The sequence below is a fragment of the Mixophyes fleayi genome, chromosome 2, assembly GCF_038048845.1.
Source record: "Mixophyes fleayi isolate aMixFle1 chromosome 2, aMixFle1.hap1, whole genome shotgun sequence".
In the NCBI taxonomy this organism is placed as follows: domain Eukaryota; kingdom Metazoa; phylum Chordata; class Amphibia; order Anura; family Limnodynastidae; genus Mixophyes; species Mixophyes fleayi.
In genome coordinates, this window is record NC_134403.1 from 184,498,955 (window position 1) to 184,511,337 (window position 12,383).

General features: G+C 37.8%; 2 protein-coding genes across 10 annotated transcripts in view; one reads left to right on the top strand and one right to left on the bottom strand.

The window, feature by feature from the left end:
• TEX14 (testis expressed 14, intercellular bridge forming factor) overlaps nt 1-8,841 on the bottom strand; it is a 427,022-nt gene extending 418,181 nt beyond the window's left edge. For all 6 annotated transcript variants that reach the window (XR_012688029.1, XM_075195065.1, XM_075195067.1 and 3 more), the window contains exons 1-2: nt 8,755-8,841; nt 4,010-4,152 (exon numbers count right to left, since the gene is read on the bottom strand). Coding sequence is in view for 5 of the 6 variants with exons in the window: in XM_075195065.1 (XP_075051166.1) it covers nt 4,010-4,145 (136 nt within the window). In the remaining variant the exon portion in view is untranslated. The remainder of the gene's footprint in view (nt 1-4,009; nt 4,153-8,754) is intronic.
• Nucleotides 8,842-9,112: 271 nt separating this feature from the next.
• The window catches only part of RAD51C (RAD51 paralog C), a 57,424-nt gene continuing 54,153 nt past the window's right edge, over nt 9,113-12,383 (top strand). For all 4 annotated transcript variants that reach the window (XR_012688030.1, XR_012688031.1, XM_075195069.1 and 1 more), the window contains exon 1: nt 9,113-9,328. Coding sequence is in view for 2 of the 4 variants with exons in the window: in XM_075195069.1 (XP_075051170.1) it covers nt 9,211-9,328 (118 nt within the window). In the remaining 2 variants the exon portion in view is untranslated. The remainder of the gene's footprint in view (nt 9,329-12,383) is intronic.

Below are 12,383 nucleotides of genomic sequence, written 5' to 3' on the forward strand. Positions count from 1 at the left end.
CCTTAGGGGGCAAGGGTCTTCAGACCCCCCTTCGCCGCAAAGCTAGGGGGGGTCCCTTTGGCCCTGGGATCCACCGAGGCTTCACCCAGGGCTCTACGTCTAGTCCACCCCCTAAAGGGAGGACCTCCAGTGTTTTCAGGGGGGCCGGAACCTCAGGGCCACACAGCCCCCCCTAGATCTCTCGGGGGGAGAACCCATAAGGGCCCAACCCGCACCAATAAAATCCAAGTGAGTAAAACGTATAAAAAAGTGATAGGGACAAAACAGTGAGAAAATAAATAGTGCCGTGTATAACGGCCCCAGCCTTTCGGCCGAGATGTTAAAAATTATTCCTGCCTAGCCAAAAGGCCGGGGCAAGGAAAGGTGTGTGGCATGAAAGTGGGGTTTGTGCAAAGTGCCGCATCAAGTGAGGGTCCCACGCCCCAAGTGATTTTGGCACCCCTGGGTCACCACTCCAGGGGCTCTAGCCCAGGCTTTCAAAGCCACCGGCCTTCTGGCCAGACCAAGCTTTCCCATGGTCCTTTCAGGCACAGGCAAACCCTACTCAGACAGGTACTCACTTGATCTTAGCCAAAAGGCCGAGAAGATGGGTTAGTTGAACATATTTTACATATGAATAATCATTAATAGTGATGGTTAATAGGGCTGATAGACCTTACAATAGCCCCTCTGTAATCTATTTAATATAAGTTGAAGAGATATATCAGACCTATTTAATTCATAAATGGATTATTCCCTTGTCAGGTACTCCCATTCTAATAACATGAAGGGCTAATTTACTAAGCTGCGGGTTTGAAAAAGTGGGGATGTTGCCTATAGCAACCAATCAGATTATAGCTGTCATTTTGTAGAAAGCACTAAATAAATGAAAGCTAGAATCTGATTGGTTGCTATAGGCAACATCCCCACTTTTTCAAACCCGCAGCTTAGTAAATCTAGCCCCAAGTGTCTTGTTCTTATAGCTGTGATATAGATAGGAGCAGTATTATTTCTTTTTCATCACGCTATGCCGCTGCCTACAAAACCTTCTATAGGGTTAATCCACTCAGTGTGGCTGGGGTTTGTTACATTGTAATCTGTCTACTCCCGCTAACCTCTATTCTGCTACTTCACTATTATGCCACCACATTAGACAACTTATTATTTATTATAGTACCCATCTGCACTTTATAACAGAGGACTATATCAGTAAACATAGTAGATAACTGAGCAACGATCGTGGCGTCCGCCGACGTGCGTTTCGCTATTAGCTTTAACGAGGCAAGCCGAATTCACGGCTTGGTAAGCTATTTGAAGTGGAGAGCCCTCCCCTTGGATGACTACTTCCTTAGCAACGTTTTTGTAACCAAGGGTGCCGATTCCGACACCGGATATAGCTATATTCTTTCGCCGATCGGTAGAGAATGTACTGATTCTAACTCATATTGATGCAACTAGACTATATCATACAAGGGATTACTGACCGGACCTGTGAGGATGGAATTACCCGAATATGTATTATTATAAAAGGGAGTGAACACGTTAATTAAATTCCTCCAAGCCATATTAACTGGCGATTTTAATCCTATACATCTATGTAGGAAAAATCTCGATAACCTTTTTATATATGTCAGTTGTTATGTAAAACCCTGGAAGGTAGATATAATTACTGGGTGATCTTAATCCTTTGTTTACTTCCAGATTTCTCAAATACCCTAAATGTGACAGTAAATAAAGTACGTTTAAACAGAAAGAGTAATCTGCATAATCTGTGTTACATTATTGATTTCTTTAACCTTTATTACAAAACATTATAAGGACCTTGGAGGTAAGTATAATTACTAAGTAATGCTAATCTTTTAATTTTCCTCCAGAAATCCCTAGATGTCCAAAATATGACAGTGAAATAAGTGCAATTAGTCAAACATATAATGTGATCTACTTGATCTATGTTACATTATTGATTACTTTAACCCTTGTTGGAAAACATTATAAAGGGTAAAGATAGCGTGATTATAATCCATTCAACTGTGTGAATATATAAAAGTTATTAGATTACAGGAAATGTGTAATAATTGGGTTAAATGTGCTTCTAACCCATGTATTATACATTAGGTTAATACTGTGAAACTACATATGTATGTTAACAAAAAAAACTTTCTGAGTAAGACGGTCAAACTTGGCCGATATGCTTTATAGTGATTGAAGTGAAAAATCAAACTAAAGTATAAAATGGGTAAAACCATAAGATGCAATATCATGTAAATCAAAAATAATAATCATAAAGGTTACTATTGATATAATAATGTATCTAAATATCTTGTTGACCAGTATAGATCCTTTCTATGGTTATAAGATATCTAACGATTAGAGCGAAAGTATTATTAAACACTTCAATTCAAAAACACTGTATAGTTACTATGATCATTAAGACCATGTGGTACCATACTACCCATTAAAAAAAATTGTCTAGTCTCCTTCCGTAATAATTTGTTGGTAATGTCCCCCCCCCTCTCAGACCTAAGTTGGCTTGTTACATAGCAAAAGCTGTTAACATCTTGGGATCACTGTGATGGTATTTTAAAAAATGTTTAGCCACCACAGTTATTTGTTTTAAATTGGCCTTATCATTGGCCGCCCTTTTTATATTCCCTATGTGCTCCAAAACTCGCTTCTTAAAAGGTCTGCTCGTCATTCCTATATACTTCAAATTACACGGACAGGAGAGGCAGTAGATAACATTAGCTGATTTGCAATTTAAGTATTTCGAGATCTTCCAAATTTTTCCAAATTTATCTCTGTATTCTTTAATTTGATGCATGTTGGGACAAGCCTTACACGAACCACACTTAAAGAAGCCTTTGGGAATATTGGAAATCCTTTTCCTTGGCGTTAAAAAACTATGGACTAAGTGATCCCTCAAATTCCTCAATCGTCTCCATGTAATGGAAACCCTGTCCTCCAATGTTTTTCTGAGATCATTGTCCAATTGCAAAACATGCCAATGTTTCTGTAAGATTTGTGTAATGGCTCGCCACTCAGTGCAAAAGGTTCCTATTACTCTCAATTTGGAGTTCTTTCGTCCCATTAAACTTTTATTGGTATTTTGGTGTATCAAGGTGTCCCTCTTTAGTTTGGATACATTTTTTTCCGCCGTCCGGATGGAGTTGATGTTATAACCTCTTTTTATAAGTCTACATTTTAATTCAGCCGATCTTTGTTTGCAAACATGTTCATCAGGTAATGTTATATATCAAAATTCCAATATTGGTGTTCATCTTATTCTGCTGAATACATGTCTATACAATTATTTGTGAACCTCTGAAAAATGAAATATATTTTAAAAAAATAGGGCAAAAAGGTGATCAAATTTTACTTTACATGTTTCTGGTGAAGAAATAACTTTAAAATAATATTGAATATAATAATTTAAAAGTGTTTGTACTATTCTTAAAAAAATTAGTCTTTATAATCCTAACAGATAAAAGACTATTTCTATAAATATAAAGATACTTTTTTAATTAAAAAATCAGCACAAAATTAAAGTGAATAGGGAAAACTCAGAGATTCCACTGTGAAATTGCTTATTTTGTCTACGGAAACGCTTCTGTGAGTGTTGTAACTGCCTTCCTATTCACTTTAAACCTACATTACAGCCTAAATGGCAGAACATTTTTTACTTTTGCAGCATAAAATGGCTTCAGAGAGGATGGATTGGGAATACTGACTGCAATTTCTGATTAGCCCTCTGGCTCATCCGTTTCCATTCACAGCATCAGACAGCCACAGTTCTTGTCCAGGAAAAATGGAACAGGCCCCTGGACTCCAGAGATGGGAAGAACCAGGACCCTCACTAGTAGAAATGTACCTTTAATCTTACAATGAGCATTGACCACTTAAAGACGCTGTGGTTTTCTGACCTTGCACTTAGGGGTTTTATTTGCAAACTACCAAAATTTCTTTTCTTTTCTGTAAATAATTATTTAAATGCAAAATCTTAACAAAACTATGGCACAAGTAAAATTCTTACCTTTTTTAAGCATTTTTTTAGTTTTATCATAGTTTCCACATTTTACATACTGATGAAGCTGCTTTTCATTGGAGTCAAATTTAATTGATCCAATCTGCACAGGGTATGGTGGTAGATTTATGTTTGAGCGGGACATTGTGTTTCTAAAAGAGAATAAATGTTTTTTTTAAAGTTATTGTGGAGTGAAATAAAAAGGAGTATGTGAAACTCATTTGTGCATATGAGAAACAAACTGCTGTAAGTAAACATTGAAGATAACATAAACCTGTCATAAACCTGTATCACTGTACATATTCATAAAGTAAAGATTAAACTATGGGCTATCAATGAAGGGGTGGGGAATGTGTGTTGGACACAAATTTATCTCAGACATTTTTGTTTTCCTTTTTTTTTTTTCAAATGTAATGGACATGGGCCACAAAACCCTTGTCCATAATATAGTGATCTATTACTTAGATTCCCAGAGCAGCATTGCATTATAATGATAAACAGCTCCCAGACTGGACGGCACAGGACACTAATTATGCCAGGGCTTGCTGGGACCAGCAGTGCCAAATATGTAAATACGATTTATTTTTTTTACTTTCTTTTTTCTTAATGAATCTTTGCTTGCAGCAGAAAATGCAATACAACATAGCAAAGTCATACTTAAAATGTTCAAAAGAAGAGAAATACACCCATGCGCACTTTAAAGGTAAAAGGCAATACAGACTTACAACGTAGCCTGCAGTCAAACAAGACGCATAGAACATCAAACATGCATGGAGATGTGGGATTGTACTCTAAGGATGTAAAGCATTTACAGAGTCAACAATAATAATACAATTGGGGAAGTATCATCACACATTCGAAGTTCATACTTTGTAGTATGGAAGATCTTTCAGAGTTGTGTTTTAAGAGTGTCAGAAAGGATATCTACTAAACTTTTCAAGGTGTCAAAGAACTGTTTTACTCTGAATTGCTTCTGCAATGAAGTTTCGATCCAGACCATTCGAAAAACATGGTAAAGATTTTCTCGAAAGAGCGAAAATGGAGGAGGAGCATTTTGGTCCCAGACCCGGAGAACACTCTTCCTGGCAACATTCGAGTTTGCCAACACCTTACATTCCTGAGGGAGAATTCCAAAGATTGCCCACTCTGGAGATAATAGTACAAAGTTCACCAAATGTGTATTAGAAAATCTCCAGACCTGGGTCCAAAAACGTTTAAATTAGGGGACAATACCATAGATAGTGTGTTAAGTCCGCACAGGGGAAACCGCACTTTGGACAAAGATGAGTAACAGATGGTCCAATCTGAAATCTGCGAGAGGGAGTAAGATAAGCTCTATGATAGATGTTTAAGAACATCTCTTCATAAGTCATTGCTGGGAGAGATCTGATTCGAGTCAACTAATGTTTTGAAAAGAATATCAAGTGGTAACCTGCCATTGGGACAGACCCATTTTAGATTTATTGTGATCAATATGCTGGCGTAAAAGGGAGTTATAGTGCGAGATACCATTAAGCTTCGAAACAGGTTTCGATAACACAACTTCTATTGAGTTATCCCAGTCAAGCTGGGAAAATTACGGAGCACTGTACTAATGTAATGTTGACAGCAAGAAAGCCAGATGATAAGGTCTAATCATAGTGAACAGGACTGAAGCCTGACCATGAGTTATAAGTTTCCGAGTTGATCTATCAATGTGCTGATTATAAACCCATCCTCTGTCCATATAGGAAAGACACAGGCGACCCCAGCACCTCATCTCAAGTTAAATTTTTAATGAACGTCTTAGTTATTTAGAGATAATACAATAAATGAATATCCTTTGGGAGATGAACACCAAGCTAAACGATGGTCGATTTAACCCATGGGTCATTTCACATCAGATCCCCCACCAAAAAAAATGAACTGTCCACCACCCATCTCAGATTTGTTTGAAATTTTTTTTAGTTACGAGAGGATGTCAAAACAACTATTTCTGCCAAATATCTCGACTGTCTGACAATTAGTTGATTAAATATTGATTTTTCAATTTATTAAATAATTTACTAATCACGGCTTTTTTATCCAGTTTATTTGAAGTATTACAGGTTTTTATTAGGGAATCGACACAAAATTTTGACCCCTAAGGTAACTTTTCCTCCCGAATCCAAAAATCCAAACCAAATTACTTTATCCGCCTCATGTTTTGAGTTACGGCAAAAACGCACATTTTTCGAATATAATTAAAAATGCTAAATTCAATTGACATTAGGGATCCCATTTTTTGGGGGGTGTTTAAAAAAGGTATAAATTACTACCACAAAAAAAATATCAGCCGGGTACTCTCTTTCATAGTGGAGAAAAAAAAATAATGAAGTTGATGCTCGATTACTGCTGTACAGCATACATAATTTACACATTGTTAAAAACCATACCAAAAAAGTGAACTAAACTGAGGCAATGGGAGAAAACTCCCATACAGGAAATGAAACAAACAGAAACTGATGGGAAGTAGATTCCCTTTAGTGAGACCAAAGCTGAAACTTTCCAGAGAAAGAGAGAGGGAGACAGTGGATTTCTACAATCCATGTACAAATATAGCATAATACAAATTATTGGCAATGTAATAAAAATCATTGCAATTTATAGTTACCAACTGACCCAGACTTCCAAAAACAATACCTTTTTTTCATGGTTAGTTCCTGGAATAGCCCTGTTTGTGAAAGTTTACAATTGTTCAGTATCACTTTTAATTTTGTGTCCAATGTGCATAGTTAAAATTGTGTGTAGCATTAGATTTAAACATTAAGGTCTATAATTTTAAACAGATAATCATATTTTGATCATGTGAAATGGTTGGGTGATTCTAAATGGACTTGTCACCTACAGAGTGGAGACATTCATTTTGTGAACCAATAATCAAGAGAATGCAGCATCTCAATTGATTACAAACTAGATATTATTGAGGCATTAAGGAATTTTATGAGGTTACTTTCTTGGGAAATGATTAATCATGTTTAGCCCACAAGATGATTGCCTTCATATTCTGTGACAGGTTCACTTTAAGGAGTATAGTGCTCTGCATTCTCTATAAGCAAAGGTACATAGGTTTGGACCCAACGTGAAACACACAATCTGATTTTGGGGAACTCAGGTGTGCAATACATTTATTTGGAAATTCCTCTTTTGTGGCATCAGAAAAATGTCACACTGATACAGCACTGCAGAATCAGTGGCGCTATATAAATGGTGATGATGATGAGGACCCAGAACAATGGCACACAATCCCCATAATTGATATATTTCCCTAATTTCAAGGGAAAGTTTCATGCAGATTTTTATTCCTGGAAAAATTGCTTGTTTTCCACCTGGTTAATATCAAGTATATCATCTTCTCCCCTGTGTGTTTTTTCCAATAAAGTCTTGGGCCTTGGATTCCTCCTCCATCACCTTACTTCCTTTCCCCGATAACCCTACTTGAACTTTGTTGATTGTCTTGCTCTATTTATGCACCATTCCCTTATATATGTCTGTCTATGAATAAAGCTATGGATCTGTGATTCCTCCCACTTCACCTACTTTCCCCTCATATCCGATGGTTTTTGAAACAGTGACTTAAAATCACTGATGCACTGACAAATGACTTTAATGGCACTATAGCCCATTATTTCCACGTTTCTGCAACAGCCTCCTTTTGTTTTGCTCTCTTGGCTGGACAGGAGAATTTTGATATTCTGCAGGGCACTACATACACAGCACTATTTATTACATGCCTTGGTTGTCACTTTCACATTCTTTTCATTGGCCAAGTTTTCAAACACTGTGCCAATTTTCAGTAGATCCCAGGATAAAGGGAACACCCCTTAGCCTTTCAGCAATGGGGGGGAGGGGGGACCTTTTGATCTCATGGGATGGGGATATAGGGGCCCTTGCTGTGCCCTTTTTCATTTTGTTTTTGCACTTGGGGCACAGAAGCCCCAATTCAGGCCTTTCACAAAAAAAATCCTGTAATTATGCCTATTTTCAAGGATGATCAACTGCGCAATAATTTATTAATTTTTTTGCATGTTGAATGCATTTCTTACCCTCCATTTGGATTTATACATATTTATTTAAAGAAAATAATTTAACATGCAAAAAAGCACTTTATAAACAAATCAGTAAACTTTTCATGAGTGTTACAGGAAAACTTTAACACCCATCATGACATCATTCTCTCCTAGGCCTGTTGACATAGTAGTGCAACAGACATGATTAGATGCACCATCTCAGCAGAGGTGACCCTGGAAAGATTTTTTTAAAATATCAGGAACTGCGTTTTCCACCTTAAATAAAGGTTAAGAACCACTGTTCCAGAGAGCATAGCAGCCACAGGTACTGTCTGTTGGGGCAAAAGGCCGCCACAAATACCTATAGACGATATTTCAAACTGCTATTATACATAAAAATAAAATTCAATTCACTAATGTCGTGTATATTAGCAACATATCTATTTTGCAAGCACAGTAAATTTCAGTTGTGTAAAATGTAAATCTAGAACACTTAGAGAAAAGGGCTCAAAAAAAACGTGTACACGACATAGGAGCTTCAAAGGGGCTTTTTAAATGATTTTTAGCAAAGCTGTGGCTTTCCAACTGTTGGGAGTTCGCAGCAATAAAGTGTATAGGTACACCTCAGTCACTATAGTTGCTATAGATTAACACAAGACTGCTCTGTGGTATGTGTTGCTATAACGCATTGTCACGGACATGGTGTCCTACAAGTTCAGCTTTTACCTCTACAACCGACATTCGTGTCAGCTCCGCAACACTATTAACCGCCCTTTGAAAGGGGTGGAGTAAACTTCAAATCTCTAGTCACAAGACGTGTGTAAGAGTAATCACAGTATTAATACACATGTGTCCTCAGACACACAGCCTTCAAACCTAGAGCGGCGGCCATTTTCTAGAAGATAAATAAAGGGTTCCATAACAGAAAGGCAGTGACAAAAAAGTATAAAGAACAGCTTAGTCTGTTTTAATGCAACTGTACACTGGCATTGCACGTTTCTTTATTCCCACAGTACTAGGGTAAGATATAAACTTGTCATGCGTTGACATGGTTTGGGAGTACATCGCTCATTTGATTGTAAGTATTCCCAGCCGTCTCAATATGATTGGTTGTCTGCCGTCGGTAGTCTGGGCACGGCTTGTACGTTTGGCGCCAGGGGTCCAGCCTGTGCAGTGGCTGGCATGCAACGCGAGGTGGGCAGTTTTCCGCTAGCCCCTGTCGTCAGGACTAAATTGATCGCTGCAGGCTTCTGTACCATTCAGGATGTGATACACGTGAAAGCCAGTGAGCTTGCCAGAGGTAATAGTGCTGCATATAATGTACAATGACTGGGTGTAGTGGAAGTTCCGTTTTTAAACAGACTCGCTTTGAAATACATTACAGTATGCAAGACCTTCAACAGCAGTACCACGTGATTGCACTATAAAATGGGGATATCTATATAGAATCGGATTTTTACCTTTGGATATGTTGCACTTGCACAATGAATGGGTTTATTTGTGTTTAATGTACGCACTGGTGTTAAAATTGTGTTTAATATGATTTTCTAATGCAAGGTAAACCTATGTGGACTTTAGCCATTTCAGAATAAAAATCTTTGCACTAAATTAGATTATATTTGTTTTTTTAATATTCATTTACTTCATTATTGCTTCAGTGTGGTGAGATTGGAAGACTGCAAAGCTGCATCCCTGCCCACCATGCACTTTACTTTCCCTTATCAATTTATGTGTGTTTAGAACTCTATATGCATAACAGTTAAACGAAAAAAAGTGAGCAGACCAGATCACATTTGTGTCCTATGTTTCTTACAGAGGAAAAACTTTTGTAAAGTTAAGGGTGAGTTCATTTAAGCACAGCTTACTCATGCAGCGTTCCAGCATTTTCATTCTCACCATTTATTTATATAGCGCCACTGATTCCGCAGCGATGTACAGAGAACTCGCTCACATCAGTCACTGCCCCATTGGAGCTCACAGTGTAAATTCCCTAACACACACACGGGTCAATTTAATAGCAACCAATTAACCTACCAGTATGTTTTTGGTGTGTGGGAGGAAACCGGAGCACCCGGAGGAAACCCACACAAACACAGGGAGAACATACAAACTCCTCATAGATAAGGCCATGGTCGGGATTTGAACTCATGACCCCAGTGCTGTAAGGCAGAAGTACTAACAAATTGTTACTGCTGCTTATAAAAGCGCAGAAAAATGTTAGCGTTTTGATGACAGTGTCTGCGCACTTATCTACTAGGGGAAACATTGCTTTGAAACGTTTTACACAAGGCTGAAGTTAGCTTCTTGTTCGGCCAGCTTCTTATTCATGCTCAAGCTTCTTATTCAGAAAAGCTTATTTTTAAAGTATTAAATTAAGTTGGATCACCTATTCCACATCAAATGAACACTAAAGGGTGTCCCTTATACAAACTGCAATAGTATTTATCCTGACCCAACAAGGTTTTGGGCATGAAATCAGGGGGCAAAGTCACCATCTTTTATCATTTTAAAAAAGTAGCTGCAGTTTTGCAAGGGTTAAATTCCATTGGGCCACCAATTTAATAGTGGAAATCAACACAGGGTGATCAGTTACATGCGAGCCAGTTGTCTTTTGCCTGGCCAAACACAGTTTTGGGCATGAAATCAGGTGGCAAAGTGGACAGAGATAGTATTTCGATAATTTTGAATAAGTAGCTGCAGTTTTGAAAGGGTTGATTTTTATTTTTATTATTTTATTAAAAATTGTAAAAAAAATCCAAAATCACTTTGTCCAAAATAAAATAGACTATATACAACATAAAGGGGTATAATGGGCCAATAGCAATGAAACTTCACATTAACATAAAACCCAGTTCTCCTACAATCCCTCCACAAAAACTACTGCATCACTTAAGAAATGAGAATAAACATATACTTCAAAGAAACATGACATCCTCTAACACTGTACTCTGCATTACAACACCCCCGTCACCAATCTATAATACCACCCACACCCTTTACAGTCAGATAATGAAAACAAACTTTAAGGGGCATATTCAATTGTTGGCGTTAAAGCCAAAATTAATGCGCCCCGCGCACTATTACTGTCATTACGGTAATAGTGCGTGTAAATACCGTTATTACGGTACTTTTCTCGCTGGATTTCAGCTCGCAGCTCAGTCGAGCTGAAATCCGGCTTATTATTACCGTAATAACGGTATAGTTTTAACGCTACGGGCATATTCAACAATTGAATATGCCCCTAAGTGTATGTAAACCTTACTAAAAAATAAAGTGATTTACACAAAATCTAATAGTGAAAGAACAGGATAGATAACGAAGAATAGACAGACTGCAAGATGTTAGCTACCATCTAAGGATGTCTCAACTTCCGCCAGAGTATTCCAGCTCGCAGGAACCATCTGGCCTGTCGCGAATGCACAACCTGTCTCAGATACAGCAATCTGAACAGCTGGCTGTGACTGGCGTCACCTTAGTCTATTACCAATTAATACACCAATTTACATACAATAAACATTGTCTTACCTGAATATTAAGGAAAAATAACAATAATAGATAATCGTCACACGGCCCTTCTCCATTTCCGTTAACGTCCAACTCTCATGCAGAATACTATCCACCAATAGTGCCCATTTTCCCTAATGGGCACTAAACTCTGTGCACTCCATGTGTAAAACCTAACAACTGCGCTAACTAAAAAAAAAAAGTGCTTTCCAATAGCCCACCCCCTTCCTCCTAATATTTTGGAGCAAAAAACAAAACCCCACACTCTTATACAACTGTTAGAAGTATTGTACTACAATTTTCTGCACATTTCAGTCCAACTAAATGTATGTGTAACTTGCTTGTTCTTTTAATGTTTTTCTGTCTATTGACTAGGGCAAGTGCACAGTCCTTGCTGGATTTATACATTGTAATTTTCTATGGCCTTTTTCGGTCCTTACTTTGTTTGTGGAAAATATGTGTTGGTGTTTTATAAATAAAGTTCTTAAAAAAAAAAAAAAACAAAAAAAAACTCCAAAAAGAGACTCCCGAGATGAAGCTTCAAGAAGGCAGTACTAAGGAACAACACTGGGTTTTTCATTCTCAGACCATGTTCCTTCGGTTTGTATGCCACACTCCTCTTGATAAAGTTCAACTTGTTCATCCATAACAACTGAAAAATGAAGTAACTGACCTCATCTTTGGAGTCTCTTTTTGGAGTCTCCTACTCGATGGGTAGCTGGCTTTCGAGTATGGGTGCACCCCTTTCTCAACGCATGGTTGGATGAGGGTCCTGTAAAAATCCTTGAGTAAAGCATGGGTACCTCCTGGCCTATGTGGTTCAGGGTTTGAAGGTGACAAGGAAATTGCAG